The sequence below is a fragment of the Parasteatoda tepidariorum genome, chromosome 3, assembly GCF_043381705.1.
Source record: "Parasteatoda tepidariorum isolate YZ-2023 chromosome 3, CAS_Ptep_4.0, whole genome shotgun sequence".
In the NCBI taxonomy this organism is placed as follows: domain Eukaryota; kingdom Metazoa; phylum Arthropoda; class Arachnida; order Araneae; family Theridiidae; genus Parasteatoda; species Parasteatoda tepidariorum.
In genome coordinates, this window is record NC_092206.1 from 87,269,740 (window position 1) to 87,286,427 (window position 16,688).

Sequence of the window (16,688 nt, forward strand, 5' to 3'; positions counted from 1 at the left end):
AGATTTCAGAACTTAATTCACTAAAAGATAGTATGATTATAAAAATGATGGAAACTAATGTTATCTTATAAAAATTTCTTAAATATGGAAGTTAATACAAAATAAATACAAACAATGCAAATTCATTAAGATAAAAGAAGAGAAAAAAATTTTGAAGATTTTTTTTTGAAAAAAGTAACTCTTTGCAATAATATAAATCAATAACAAATATTAAAAAAGAATATATTATGTTTAAAATCATTATTATCTTTGAATTCATTACCTCATGTAAAACCTTAGAAAAAGTATTTTGTTTAAATCGTGAATTTAAACACATTTTATTATTCTTTATTATCTAATAAATAACATAGTTTTATGCCTTATTAAAAAATAATCTTGAAAAATAAGATCCTAAAATAAACTAACAAGTTATCATATTTTAAACATACTCCCATGATTTAATTGTATAGCAAACAAAAAAGGATTCATATCAATTTTCATTTATTATTTGAACAACAAACAAATAGAACATATTACACTAGACATACAAAACGATATAAGAAATATTACATCTTTTTGTATAATGAATATTTTCTTATAAATATATCAATAAGAGGTATAATAATTATTAAAATACAAAACTCATCATAAACTCAAATCTGAATAACAATCCACATTTTTAACAACAAAATAAAAAACATTAAAAATTATTTTATATATATATATGAACTTTTCAGAAATATTCAAAATAATTTTAATGAACATTTAAACAACTCTTAAAAATAATGCTTTGGCTTGTAAATGGTAAAGTAATGTCTCTTTTTAATATTATTTTACAAATTTTACAATAAACTATAGCTTATTTTTTTTTATATTTTTGATTTCATTTGGTTTTCAAAAAACCACAAGAGAGCAAGAACCATAGTTGCTGGGCGAGGTACAGATTCATCATAAATCAAAGATTTAGCTTCAGGTAAAGTTAATTCTACAACTTCGATATATTCACCTTCATGTCTGTTTCCACCTCCTTCAGAAACTTTCATAGCGTCAGTGACTTCAGCATAATATAAGGTTTGAGTTGAACCAGACACACCAACACCAGATCTAAAAATAATTACAATTTTTAAATTGATGAAAAATTAATTTTTTTCAGGTTTGAAGCTGAATTTTATTGCATTAAATAGAAATTTAAGTGTACTTCTTTTCTTCAATCTTTTTTTGACAACAGTACACATCAATCACAAATATCAAACATAAGGGGATAGAACGTTCGCCTTCTAACGAGGTGCCCCGGGTCCAAATCTCAACGATGGCTGGTCAATACAAATTCCGCATTTGGCTTGCACCGACCACAGTGCTAGCGTAAAATATCCTCAATGGTAGACAGATTATGGGTTAGAGTCCCCTCTGCCATCAGGCTAATCACGGGAGGTTTTCCTCCCATGTAATCCAAATGCAGGTTAATTCCATCAAAAAGTCCTCCACGAAGACAAATTTCTCACAATACTTGATCCAGGAGTTCTCTTGTCTTCTGGATTGGATTCAAAATTATAAGGCTACGGAGTTGAATATTAGTAGCCGTTAACCCAAAAAATTTACTCATCTGCTCAAGGACAAGTTTAAAATATCAAATATTATGCAATTAATCTAGAAAATAAAGAGAACTCCATTTTTTTTTTAATTTTGCTGTTTATCTTAATCTTTTATAAAATAAACAGATAATTGGCACAATGCACCCTATACCACACCAAAACTCAAAAAGTTTTAACACTCATACAGTATTTCGTATTAGAATCATGCAGTGATGAAGAAATTTTGATTAGGCAAAAACCACATTATTATTGAGAAAAAATATCTCATTTTATTTCAGTACAAATTTATAAATATATAACAAATTGGTCTTCCACCTGATTTTTTGAACACAACAAAGGCAGTGAGATGTATATGAAAATGTAACATAACAGAGAATGATAAATTCGAAACTTTGAAGAAAAATGTTTGGGGGGTTGCGCAAAATGAACCAAGAAAATTGACGTGTTCTAATGCTACCAAACAGTGTTGTGTTAGCTCTCACAGATAGATTTGGCAATTTTGAAATTTAAGTAAAATTATTAGCCTAAAATTGAAAACTTTAAAATTTAACAGGTGAGAAATAATCGCTAGAGGTACTCTGTTAAACAAGTTAAAACATCAAAAGTAAAACGAAATAGGCAAGGTCTTATTCAAATTTAATGTAGAGGCACATTAAAAATAGAAATCGTTTAAGTGAAAGTGAATTAAATGAATAAATATGTTGGAATATTATTTCAATACGACAATCGCAAATAAAAGATGTGTGCATAATTTTTCATGAGTATTATAAACAAACAATTTAAGGAAAATATAATGAAAGTGGAATATTTTGTTTATTTGCTTAAGAATTTTATTTCTTTTAATTGAAAAAAAATTCTCAGCTGAAATTAAGTAAAATTGCATTATAAGCTACCATATTTTGGTATTAGAAAGCTGAAATTTGACTGTTTATGGGGAGTATTAAAATTAATATAACAGATGGGTTTTAACTCATTTTTCCTTTGGCAGAGATGGTAACCTCTTTCACCAAAAACTCAATTCATTTGCAAAAAAAGTAATTACAAAATAATGATTTTTAGAGCAATAAGTGGTAAGATTTTATTCAAAAAAAAAAATGCTTTGCTCAGTATTTTTGACAGTCATGTAAATTCGTTACATTTGGCCACATAAGAGAAAAAAATTATGCAAAATAACAAGAAAAATTCCAAAATTGCTATTTTGGCTGCTTAATGAGGGCTAAAAGTAAACCATAAAATAAATTTCTTTCAAAAATCTTAGATATTTTATTTTTAAAAAATATATCTAATTTAGTGTCAAACAATTCAATATATTGAATAACTGTCTCTAAATTAATGGTCCAATATTCTATTTCAATTTTACGAATTTAATGACATTGCTAGAAAAGATATTCAGAAAAAAGACAAAAAAAAAATACTTCAATAAATCTCTGAACGCATACTAATCTAACAATATTTTATTTATCTAAATATTGCTGCATTTATAAATTAGTATTTGTCTTATTACACTGGCATTTAAAGTTATGAAAAATTTTATATTTGGACGATTACTAGACAGATTTTAATAAAATTTGTTTAAATATTTGTTGATATGATACAAAAATAATAACCATTCAATGATTATGTATCGAAGCTGATATACACATGCATGATCGTGCGTAGCACTGATCAGAGTGAAATGGTATCAAAGACAGATTACAGAATTGAATAAAAGAATGGTTTAATAAGGGGGTATGACCTTAAGTACAGATATACAGGTCTCACACACTGATTTCACACTGGAAATAAGGCTCCTGCGGCAGTTTGTCGCACTTGTTCAGCAACACTGTAATTAGACACTGGATGGTTCTTAGAGGGGGTTACTTACTGCAATTGCCCTTCCCAAAGTGTTCGAAATGCTCTATTGAGTAGAGGTCTGAAGATCTGGCTGGCCAATCAATTGGGCGAAATCTTCATTTTCCGAATAATGGTTGATCAAAAGTGCTCTTTGGGGTGTCGCTTTGTCATCCATTAAAGTGAAATCAGGATCCATTGCACCCCTGATAAGGCAAACATATGCTCACAGACGTCATACCAGCCACAGCACCTCTTTAAAAGACAGGGAGGGGCGTGAGGGAATCCAGCATTATGCCAACTCAGACCAACAACCTTGGACCACCATAATAGTTGATTTCTCAGAGATTAAAAGGCTGGTAGCGGGTCCCTGCTTCTCCCCATATGAAAGTATGTTGAGAGTCAGTGGTCAAACTGAAGTGGAGTATGTTTGCCATGCTCCCATCTCTATAATCTATGCACCATCCTAAACGGACTCTTCTGTTGGCAGAAGTTAGCAGGACACAAACAGCAAGTCTTACAAATAGCCCTCTCTCATGAAGTTTTCTAGAAACAATAACCCTTGAAACTTGAATTCCCAGTGTCACATAGAGGACAGAAGAGAGCTGCAGCATCCCTTTTGCTGGAAATTAAATTAAATTCTCTGCAAATCTGGATTTGAAACTATCCTTCTTCCAGTCTCCCCACAATTCACCAACTCATTTTCTCATCTTAACGTTGGTGGTTACTCATTTTTGTTGTTTGAAATTAAATTTAAAAAATCATTTAAGATTGCTGCCAAAAAACACAAGATGTGGGAGCAAACAAATGCAGATTTTGCAAATAGTGCAAGGAAATTCTCCACTAGCTCCACTCACACATACATATCCGCTTAAGTATTTGACACACAAGATTTACATCTTTCTTTAAAAATAGTAGTTTTACATTTTACTCAACACATTACATTTACAGTTTGACATTTTGCTTTTGTTTTGAAGCAGTAGCTTTACCCTCTCTCTCTAAATTTTGAACACCAGTGCAGATTTATAAATGCCACTAACTATACTTTGATACAATAAAAACTTTGATAAGCTCTCGTTTTGAATTAGTAAAATATTAAGATTTTGCTTTAACAAATGTTTTATTCTTAAAATGAGAAATTCTTATACTCTTAAGTTGCTTTGACTTTTTTTGCAATTTTTTTATAATTTGATTCAATGTTCTAATAATTGTAATTATATTCAATGTTCTAATAATTAAATTAAATCCTAGTAATGAATCTTATTTCTTAAGAATTGAAAGGTATTTTCTAAATAAAATTTTCAGATTAAAAAAGTTTAATAACATTTATATTTATTTCAATTAATTATATATAGAACATGAATAACATTGCGTATATAAGAATAACACAATTTCTAGAAATAATAACATCAACAGTGACTCATAAGTTGAAAACTAAATCACTGGTCAACTTAAACAGGTTTCACTGAAGATATTTTAAGCAAAATAATAAATTAAAACAAAAACTTTTTCAAGAAATAATTTTAAAAAAAGCATTGAAAACTAACTTGTAACTTGAAACTTTATGTATGGCAGTCAAAGGACACAAATAACCACATTCTTCTAATATTTCATCCCTAGCAGTTTCAACTAGACTTTGATCTTTATCAACAATTCCAGCACAGAGCTCAATTGTTATTCCTAAACTTGGTGGATACTTTGTAACACTGATTTCATCATCACAGTCCTCGAGTTTAACAGAATTAAAGTACACAGCTGCAAATCAGCAATAAAAATGTAAATATTAGCTTGCATGCAAACTCTACTAAAAGAAAACAAAAAAATTTTCAAATTCTAAATAGATATAACTTCCTTGAAAAAAATGCGCTAAAAAGCAGCAGAAATTTCAAAAAAAGAATAAAAGTAGCAATAAAGGAAACGAAGGAAATAAAAATATGACCACCGAAGCCAACATCTTCAGGGGGTACTGGCCCCGGTAGCCATAAAACAAAACCATTTCTATTGAGGGAGAAGCAAATGCCTAAATTAACTCCCTCAGTACCCCGAAGGTTTTGCATAGAAGTCCAGAAAAAAAACATGAAATACAAATAACCAATTTAGAAAAGAAACTCAAACAAAATCATCAGAAAATAAAAACTCACTTAACCAGGGCCAACAGCGATTTCACAAGCAAGCCGAATGAAAAGGATTTGTAATCATAATTTTTTAACTAATAAAATGATTGAAGAATTCTAGGTTTTTATATATTTTTTTCCTTTAACAAGGCACAATTCAAGTCTTAACTGAGCAGCCTCAGTTAAGCATTCTATTAATTTGTTATGTATCTTTTTCTTGACTTCCTTTATTTTCTATCTGCGCATTGTAATAGAGGGCGTTGTTTTCTTTAGTTTTTAGTATTTCCTTTTCATTCGTCTTGCTTGTGAAATCGCTGTTTGACCTGGTTGCGTGAGTTTTTATTTTCTGATGATTTTGTTTGAGTTTCCTTTCCAAATTGGTTATTTGTATTTCATGTTTTTTTTTCTGGACTTCTATACAAAACCATCGGGGTACTGAGGGAGTTGATTTAGGCATTTGCTTCTCCCTCAATAGAAATGGTTTTGTTTTATGGCTACCGGGGCCTGTACCCCCTGAAGATGTCGACTTCGGTGGTCATATTTTTATTTCCTTCGTTTCCTTTATTGCTACTTACATGCAAACATTATTTTATTCCGAAATTTTATAAATAAATATTAACAATCAATAGTAAATATTATTAATATGTGTATCTAAAAATGAAATTTTGAATATTGTGACTTTTTTTTACCATAAAGTTAAGGTATTGCCTAAAAGTTAANACTTGAATTGCGGCCTGTTAAAAGAAAAAAAATATATAAAAACCTAGAATTCTTCAATCATTTTTTTAATTAAAAAATTAACATTACAAAAATTAAAAGGAACATCATTATTACTCAAATTATTCAAAAAATTATTCACAGCTTCCCGAAAACTTTCAACATTATTGCAAATAATTTTTTATCCAAACCAATTGTGAAAAAAAATAAATTTTATAGAACTTTTTGTTACACAAATTAGTATTAGAGTTGCAAAAAAAAAAATAACTTTACTACTAACTTAACTTAATAACTTAACAGGGCGCAATTCAAGTCTTAACTGAGCAGCCCCAGTTAAGCATTCTATTAATTTGTTACATATCTTTTCTTGACTTCCTTTATTTTCTATCTGCGCATTGTAATAGAGGGCGTTGTTTTCTTTCGTTTTTAGTGTTTGCTTTTCATTCGGCTTGCTTGTGAAATCGCTGTTTGATCTGGTTAAGTGAGTTTTTATTTTCTGATGATTTTGTTTGAGTTTCTTTTCTAAATTGGTTATATGTATTTCATGTTTTTTTCCTGGACTTCTATACAAAACCATCGGGGAATTGAGGGAGTTGATTTAGGCATTTGTTTCTCCCTCAACAGAAATGGTTTTGTCTTATGGCTACCGGGGCCGGTACCCCCAGAAGACGTCGACTTCGGTGGTCATATTTTTATTTCCTTTGTTTCCTTTACTACTACTTACATGCAAACATTATTTTATTCTGAAATTTTATAAATAAATATTAACAATCAATAGTAAATATTATTAATATGTGTATCTAAAAATGAAATTTTGAATATTGTGACTTTTTTTTACAATAAAGTTAAGGTATTGCTTAAAAGTTAAGATAAAGTAAAGAATTGTATTATAAAATTCACAAGAGAAAAAGTGCTAAACATTTTTTAATTTTGTTACAATCGGCAAATTCTCATAACATAAAATACCAACTGTTACTAGAGTGTTGCTTTTAGTATTACATTACTAATGGTGTAGGAATAAAACTTAGTTTTACTTGGCAGTGTTAAATTTTAGGAATTTTATTGAAAACTAATGCACAGTAACTCAACCAACTGTTATTGGAATATCCATATGTAGTTTGTGAGTAAAATGTGCACTCCTCTTTTGAATATGAAGTTGTAAAGAAGATATCTCAATAGAGCTTTGCCTCTCTGTATATTTGTATATACATTGCATATAGACTTCTTTATTTTTTTTTTTTTTTAATCAAAAATAATAAGTTAGAAGTAAAAGAATTGGAATTTTTCTTGCAAAAATATCTTTATATGAACTAATACGAAAATTTCATAAACATTTTTCACAAAGATGAAATTAAGGTAAATCATGGATCCACGACATAATGGAATCAACAGTCCGTATATAATCCATATATAACCATGGGAATGAGTATTTTTCAAGAGATTTAAATCACCACATAAAACTAAGGTTTAAGACTATAAACGTATAGCAAAACCAATTTTTTACAACAAATAAAGTGCAATATTTACAAATAATGTATTTTAAACATTTACAAATACTATAAGTTAATATAATATATATAAGTTCAAAATGAAGAGAAAACAAAGGAAAATTATAGACATATGAAAAGAAGGGGGGAAATAATAATGAAAAAAAAATAACAAACAACTGATTTAAAAAAAATAATAATAATCAACCGATTTTAGATTTCATTAAACATAATAAAATTAATTCTATTGCGACTTTTGATTTCCAGGATCTTCTCAATAGCATTCCCCTTTCTAAACTAAAAGAGGTCCTTTGGAATTATTACTATGATTTTAAAAATATCCTTTGTTGCGATTTTGATTATTGGGAAATTCTGATTAATTTTTGTCTCTTTAATAATTATCTTTACAATTGAAAGGATATTTTTCTTCAAACTGATGGAATACCACAAGGATCTAATTATTCATCTCTCTTAGCTAACTTATTTTTGCATTATTATGAAAAAAATTATACTCTTAGTATTAAATTTGTTTTTAGATATATTGATGACTTAATTATCTTTAATTTTCAAGATTTTACTATTTTATTAAATGGTATTTACCCTGAAGAATTAATCTTGCTTCGTAATCATGATGATAATATTAATTTCAATTTTTTGGATTTGAGTATCATAAAAGTTGAAAATATCTGCTTTGTTGATTTATAAAATAAAAGAAATGATTTTAATTTTAATATTAATAAACTAATTACTTGGAATTCTAATGTTACTAGGAGCATCTATTTAAAACCACTTTTAATGAAATGAACAGACTGCTACAGAATTAAAAGAATATGTAGTAATATTTATTTATCCAAAAACAAATCGATAAACTCTTTCAAAATTTTATAAAATGCAATGGATACCCAACTAAAGTAATAAAATTTTATATAAAATCATTAAATTAATCGTATATTTTTGTGGATATATTTACTAAATAATTTCTTTGTCAATTTGTATAATTTTTCCATTTCGGGTAAATCCCTGGTCAAAATTATTTACTAAAAAATTCCGTTATTAAAAAATTTCCTTTGCTAGTTTATATAATTTTTCTAAGTGCAAATCCATTTCGGGCCAATCCGTGGCTAAAATTATCTACTAAAAATTTTTTTCTTTGTTAATTTTTATAATTTTTCCATGTGCAAATCCATTTTGGGCAAATCCGAGGGTAAAATTATTTACTAAAAATTTATTTATTAATTTATACAATTTTTCCATGTGCAAATCCATTTCGGGCAAATCTCTGGCTAAAATTATATACTAAAATAATTTTTCTTTGTTAATTTTTATAACTTTTCCATGCGCAAATCCATTTCAGCCAAATCCGTGGGTAAAATTATTTACTAAAAATATCTTTATTAATTTTTCCATGTGCAAATCCATTTCGGGTAAATACGGTTTCAAATTATCTACTAAAACTTTTTTTCCTTTGATAATTTATATAATTTTTCCATGTGCAAAACTATTTCGGGCAAATCCGTGGCTAAAATTATTTGCAAAACAGGCAATTTATGCTTCTCTTTTCTATTTTATATTTTTTCTTAAATAAATATTTATTTTCTAAAATTATTTATGGTTAACTTTTTAAATTATCCAGTATACTATTACCTTGCGCACATCCATTTCGGGCCCATCCTTGGTAACTAACAAATCAATGCACAGCATAACAAACCACTTCAGCAATGCAGTAAGAACGGCCCTTTAACCTCCAGTTACACTCGATTTGCGCTTTTGTTTTCATATTTTGTAACCTGGCAAACTTGTTGCGAAAATATTTTTAAATCATTCTTCAAAAATTTACCGTTCATGTAAGTACATCTAATTTTGCTACTCGCTTTAGGGCTTTTGTTTTATACTGTTTTTTATTTTATTTTATTTTCTGATTTTACGTGTTATTTTTACTTATTGTGTTCTATTTTATTTCTTGTAATTATTGTAAAAAAAAATTTTTTTCAGTGCTCCTCACACTATTATATTAATATATTTTGCTTTGGCTACATTGATACAATATCAGAAAGCACTCTTTTTTGCGGATATAATCGTGTGGGCTGATGAAAAGNAAGCTGAATTTCCACGATAGTAAATTTTACGCAAGCGCAACCCTTTACTAATAAATTCCAGACAGTTTAAGGTAATAAATAATGTGTTGACATACAATTGTGTACTAATCTATTATTATATAAATGATTACATTGATATTTAACATTTAGTGAAAATAAAAATTACCAATTGAAAAAATAAAGCTGGAATTGAAAAATAAAGCTACCTCAGTTCACATGAGAGACAATTATTACTTGAAAAACTACCTGGTTTAGCAAATAAAAACTACTGAGAATTTACATTAATATTTCATTTCTTTTAATAAATACTGTTATGTGATTCATAGCAAATACATCAATACAAAAAGGCGTAAATACGAATCACAATATCGGATTTTTAAATCTCGTAAATAAGAATCGCAACATACAATATTCAAATCGCGTGAATAAGAATCGCAACACGCAAATATGAAAAGCTTTGTTTGATATTAAAATTGTGTGAATAAGATCAAGATATTAGCAGATTCCAGGCTTGGGACCTCAGAAGGCTTGTCAGAAGCAGCGTCGTTTGAACTACAAAAATCAGATCTATCTGGAGGGCGGGTAAAAAATTCGGAAAATCTTATCTGTTGCGAGTAAATGGAGACAAAATAGCTAAAATTAGTAAAAATGAGAAAGGATTGATAGCTATGTAGTTTGAATCTTCTGTTTCTCTTTGAAAATCGGTGAATTTTCTGAAAAAGCGGAATACTTATTAAAAAAAGTGAAATTTTTAGAAAAATCTGAATTTTTGATAAAAAAGCTGAAATTCAAGAGATAAAAGTGAAAAAAGCGGAAATCCGCTAAAAAGCGGAAAAATCTCATCCCTGTAAACAGTATGACAGCTAGCTTTGTAAAATGAAATATAATTATGATTAAATAAGTGACAAATATTAAGTTAAAAAAAATTTAATATTTTTATATTACTTGAGTAACAAAACATTTTACTCATAAAATAAACTAGACTCCAACAAATATCTTACATGTCATGGAATTTATATTTTCAGCAGTAATATGAACTGAAATATAAAAAAAATTAAAATATCAAAACTACTTTTTTTATTATAATTAAAAAATTATAAATGTCACTAAAAGGCCCTAACTGAAGAAGGGGACCTGTAGTTAATAATTTATTATCTGCTGCATTCCCATCTTTAGAGATATTGTTTTGAAAAACGTAACAAACAACAACAAAAAAAGACTAAGTGTAATATAGTAATTTTTGGCTATATATTTTTAGTATTCAGAAATGAAAGGAATAATTGATTTAATCTTTTTCATTAAATTTTAAAAGCCTTCACTACTAAAACACTGAGAACTAAAAAAATTAATGAAGTATATTATCAATGGGTCAAAAAGGTTATTTGTCTAATGTGAAGCATTTCCACAACACTTTGAAGGCCCTACATCAGAGATATTCAATAAAGAACTTTAGTTTAATAAATTTAAAATTTCAATTTCTCTTTTTTTTTTTTAAATATTTTTAATGTTGAAAATCTGAAAACTTTGCTTTACACTTTATTTAATACTAGATACATGAAATAACAAAGGACCAAGACAGCAGTTTTGAAGACAAAATTCTCATTTCTGTTACAGAAATCAAAATTAAAAAATAAGATATGAACCCATATAACCCATAATATATATATATATATAATTATAGCACGACTGGACTCTTAATGCTCAAACTTTTGTACTGTAAGTTGAAAATGTAATAAATTAATTTAAAAGGAAAAAAATTTTAAAGTTTTTCATGCTTAAAAAAGAAATTTGAAAGAAAAAAAAATCATGAAATCTCAATAAATAAGCAAAAATCTCAAGATATCCTAAGATATTCATTTCCTTAGAAGCAACGCAAAATGTTTTTGTAACGTTTATTAACAGGTCAGTCAGTGTATAAAATTTTTTGGTAGAATTCAAAATTTTCTGTTGAATTTTACCTATCAACTAAACAGTTTGAAACAAAATAACTTGTCAGAATTTCATCCTAACATTTAATTGCTTTAAATCTCAGTCAATATCTGTTGCATCAGCAAAGAGGTCTTTCTCAAAGTTATTAATTTTAAATTAATAGTTTCCTCTACCTTTAGGCTCTTTCTACTGGTGTGTATATTCCTTCTTTAAGAACAGAAATTCAATATTTATTATGAAATGTAAAGAGTAGAAGACAACGTATTTAAATAGATATTGGGACTATTCAGAACAACTTTTGATCCATTTCTTATGCTTCAAAGTTATAAATCGACAGAAGTGTGCAAAACAAAGGTTATGATTATAATTTCTTATAACTCGATCACTTAGTTTTTCTCTTTTTTGCATAACATTATTGTTTGAATATTACATATATGTCATGGTGAGCCGTCATGGCGCAAAGTATAGGGCGTTCACCTTCCAATGAGGTGAAACACGTTCGAATCCCACCAATGGCTGGTCGATGCGAATTTGCATTCGGCTCGCACCGACCACAGTGCTGACGTGAAATATCCTCAGTGGTAGACGGATCATGGGTTAGAGTCCCTTAGCCGCCAAGATAACTGTGGGGGCTCTCGTGATCTCCTTTCCATGTAAAGCAAATATGGGTTAGTTTCATTAAAAAGTCCTCTACGAAAGCAAATGTTTCCCAATACTTGATCCAGGAGTTCTCTTGTCTTCTGGATTGGGTTCAAAATTACAAGGCTACAGAGTTAAACATTAGTAGTCATAAACCCAAAAATTGAGTCGGCTGTTCAACAACTGTTATAAAATTTAAAAATATATGTCGTGGTTAGGCACCAATCATAACGCTTTCCAGCAAAGGGTTGAACCTGACACAAAATCTGCAGATGAATAATAAATAAGTTAGATGCCATGAATAAATTGGTGAAGACCTAAGAGGGCCTTATTCCTTAATCTCATAACCATACTTGTATAACATACACTAACACTCAAATGTCATTAGCAGAAAATTCGACACCATCATGGAATACTATTAACTAAACTATTAACTAAAAAAGAAAACAAAAATTAGTTTCTTCAAAAAAAGTTTGCCTTTTTCGAATTCTCGAGAAAGAATAAAAAATATTCATTTTTACGCTTGTTCCATCTAAGAAAAACGCAATTTAAAATAATATTCACATGGTTTTTACTTGAGCAACTTTAGATCACACATCATGTTTCGTAGTTTCCCAATTTTTTATCAACTATTGTGTTTCGTGTTCACAAGTTTTAAAAGTCATAAGATCCATTTCAAGTGACTTAAAAAACAAATAACAAGATTCATATTCACGCAATCAAACATCGAGAGAAACATTTAAAATCTAACATCAAGATTCTTATATATGCGATTTTAAAATTTAATTTCAAGATTCTTACTCACCTGATTTAAAAATCACATAAAAGTTATATAAATACTTAGAAAAAGTCATTAAAGATGACTTTGGAAAAGAAAAGCGTTTTTTTTTTTTTTTAAAGTCTGATTTTTTAAATTTTTTTTTAGAAAAGTCTAGCTATTTTTCTAACTTGTTATAATTACTTAAATAAAAATAGCCTATAACAAAAAAAATCAACTTATAATATCCTTACCTATCATGGATACGCATTAAATCCCAAGTTCTCTTTTTCCCATCCTAAAATGAACATTTAAAAGTATTATCTCAAAGAAGAAAACTTATACACCAACAAGCTCCTGAAAAAATATGAATATTACAACTCAGTTAAACATTTTTAAATTAACTATCATTGGTAAGAATTACAATTCAATATAGATGATATAAAATAGTAACATAGATATTACATATAGAATTTACAGGATATATACTTTTAGTACATTTAGAATTTAATATAGATAAGGTAAAATGGTTAACATTTTAAATAGTAACCCGTATGTGCCAACATTTATATATTTTTAATTTTCTGTAAGCAGAAAAGAGTATTTCTTGAATAAATCTTCCGTATCCTGATTTTTGGCAAAATAATCGCCAAGTCTTGGCAACTTTCGGACAGCGGCCCACGAGAAACAGGGTGGCCACTCAAATCAGATTTCAAATTTCCCTGATTTTTCCAGGTTTTCCAGATAAAAATCTTAAAATTTTCAGGTTTTAGTTTCTTTATTCTAATAAGTGTAGGATGTGGGTACAAGAAAAGTGTCTATATTATAAAATATTTTATTCAAAATGTTAATTTTTTTTAATATATCTTGAAAAAAAGAATTTATTTTGATAATTTGACAAAATTTTTTATTCATTTTTTAATGTTTCGGTACAAAATTTTGAATTAAAAATCATATATTGACCAACAAAAGAGTAAAATTAAATACTAGTATATAGTCAGTTCTTAAAAAAAAACTTTTTTTAAAATTAAAATATGTTATAAAAGGTTAAAATGAAATAGAAAAATTAGCATTAATGCAATAATTGTAACAATTTGTCGATAAACATTGCTGTTAGCGATTGTAAAAAAAAATATGTGATTGGTTGGTTTGCTGAGAAAAAATAATTCTCAGATGTCTTTTAATGGGAATACAAAAGCTTTCAGAAAAAGAGTGCAATATAAAATCTATTATTATTATTTTATAACCAACTAATTTTTGAAGAATTTTATAAAGTTAAAAATACAAAAACATTTTGTCAAAATGGAAAAAAATTACAACGAAAGCATTAGAACAAACTTAAGCCAGAAATGGATTCAGACCAAGGACAGAATTTAAAAACAGAAGCTAATATCCTAATCCCTTCTTCCACCTGCCCCACAATCTTTCCTAAATTGCACACTCCATAGCTGTCAAAGGTTTCCACATTCGTTTAGCAACAGTGGAAGAATTTTATGTGACATTCTAGTTTCACAGAGCTGTAATGGAGCAAATTTTGATGCAAGCAAAATATTGCTAAATTGATGATATTTCAACTGCTTGGAGAAAGTGGGGAAAAAAAGTGGGTATAATGGATGAAATAATTTAAATTAAGAAAATTAGTAAATAATTTAAATTAGTATAGATTTGGCTGGNAAAAAAAAAAAAAAAAAAAAAAAAAAAAAAAAAAAAAAAAAAAAATAACAGAAAGGGACCAACTCGAAAGGTATTACTCGCAGCCATCTCCAAGCAAACATCTACGTTGTTTTCTTTTGTTTTGTTTTTTAAATTTGCAAGTTTAAAAACTATTTGGTACCTTGACGACAGATCACGATATGAAAATATCCCAAGCCGCTGTTAAAATTTCCTCGAATGTTACGAATTGTCAAAGTCTAAGAGTCCTATGCTTAGCTAAATGAAAAATACTTATGTAAAGATTAATTAATAGTGTGAAGTAGTTCAGTTTAACGTCTCAATCACTAAGTTTTAAAACCGTTTTTCTTTATAGCAAGAGGATAAATAAACAAAACATAAATTGAGAACAAATAAAATAATTGCACATTAAAAAATAATTACTTGTTCAAATTCCATTCGCGATGGCCTCATATAAAATGAATCAGTACAATCAACTATCCTAACGTTTTTTATTTTTTCCATGATTCTAGAATTACTATCAGATTATTATATGATTAATTACTAATAAAATATACAAGTTGTGAAAAGAAAATTTACTTTACAAAAATTGAACCAAAAACTTAAAAGAGGAACTGATCATAACACAATGATAGATTGATTGAAGGATCGTTATTTCCGGTTAGAGGTGTTTAGCCACCCAAAAGGAAGTTTCGTATGAATGACAAAGTCAACAACAAAGCTAAATTAGGTAAATAAAGCATCATAGGTTTCGATTTCAAAGATAATTTATTTTTGCTGATTTTCTTTTTCTTTGCTTTTACGCAAACTGCTTTGATCGTTTTGTAATTTTCCCCTTTTATTAGAGATTTTTTTAAGGCAATTGTTTTGTAAAATGAGAAATTATCCGTGAAAAGGCCTTTTCTATACTTTATCTAAAAAAATTGGAAAAATTTAGAGAATTAAAGGAAGAATTAAGAAGTATAGTTCGAATTCAAATGACGAATTTTATTTTAATGTTTAAGGATTTGAATAAGAAATGCTGACGTGCGGCTCGGTGGTTAGGGGTATGATTCTTGGATTAGGTGAGCGAGATCCCGGTCGTGCCCGAAGGTTATATCATTTTGAATCTGATACGATCTAGCATGCGTTTAAAGAAATATTGCACGAAACAATTAGAGAAAAAGTACACGTTATTTCACGTTATCGTGTTTAATAAAGCAAAGGATTTTCAAGAAATGACATATTTTTGACATTTTAAAATAAAACATAAAAATACGATGGTGGATAATATCTTTCATAATACTAATAAAATAAAAATGTGCATACCTTGCGTGCATGTGGCTCGGTGATCTAGGGGTATGATTTTCGCTTAGGGTACTCTCGCACTTCGAATGAACCGAATGAGATTTTTTTAATGCAATTGTTTTATGAAATGAGAAATTATCCATGAAAAGGCCTTTTCTATACTTTATCTAAAAAAATTGGTAAAATTTAGAGAAATAAGAGAAGAATTTATGGCAAAGTATAGTTCGAATTCTGATGACAATTTTTAATTTAATATTCAAGTATTTGAATAAGAAATGTTGACGTGCGTAGAATATAGAGGGGCTCCCCTCGATATTCTTTGTCTGTAGCACCCTCCTTATTCTCCTGATCCAACACCAGCGAATTTTTACCTATCTCTAAGGCTGAAAATAAAATTAAAGGGACACCGTTCAGATGAGGTGATCGAAAATGCGACAAAACAACTGAGGACCATTTAAAAAATGGATTCCAGGCAGGGCCTGATTATCGCCTAGGCCCAATAGGCACGGGACTAGGGCCCACACTTTCTGGGAGCCCTCAAAAATTAGTAAAAAGTCCGCAATATTACTATTTTTTTAATTACTGAAAGA

The 16,688-nt window shown here is 28.4% G+C and overlaps 1 protein-coding gene across 1 annotated transcript; it reads right to left on the minus strand.

Moving 5' to 3' along the window:
* Positions 1-821: 821 nt before the first annotated feature.
* LOC107440231 (uridine diphosphate glucose pyrophosphatase NUDT14) lies at positions 822-15,336 on the minus strand (the record flags this gene model as incomplete). The annotated part of the gene is given in 4 exon segments (XM_043045618.2): positions 822-1,083; positions 4,949-5,164; positions 13,395-13,438; positions 15,235-15,336. Coding segments are annotated over 4 exon segments (624 nt in total), but the record flags the coding sequence as incomplete, so codon positions are not given.
* Between the last annotated feature and the right edge of the window lie 1,352 nt (positions 15,337-16,688).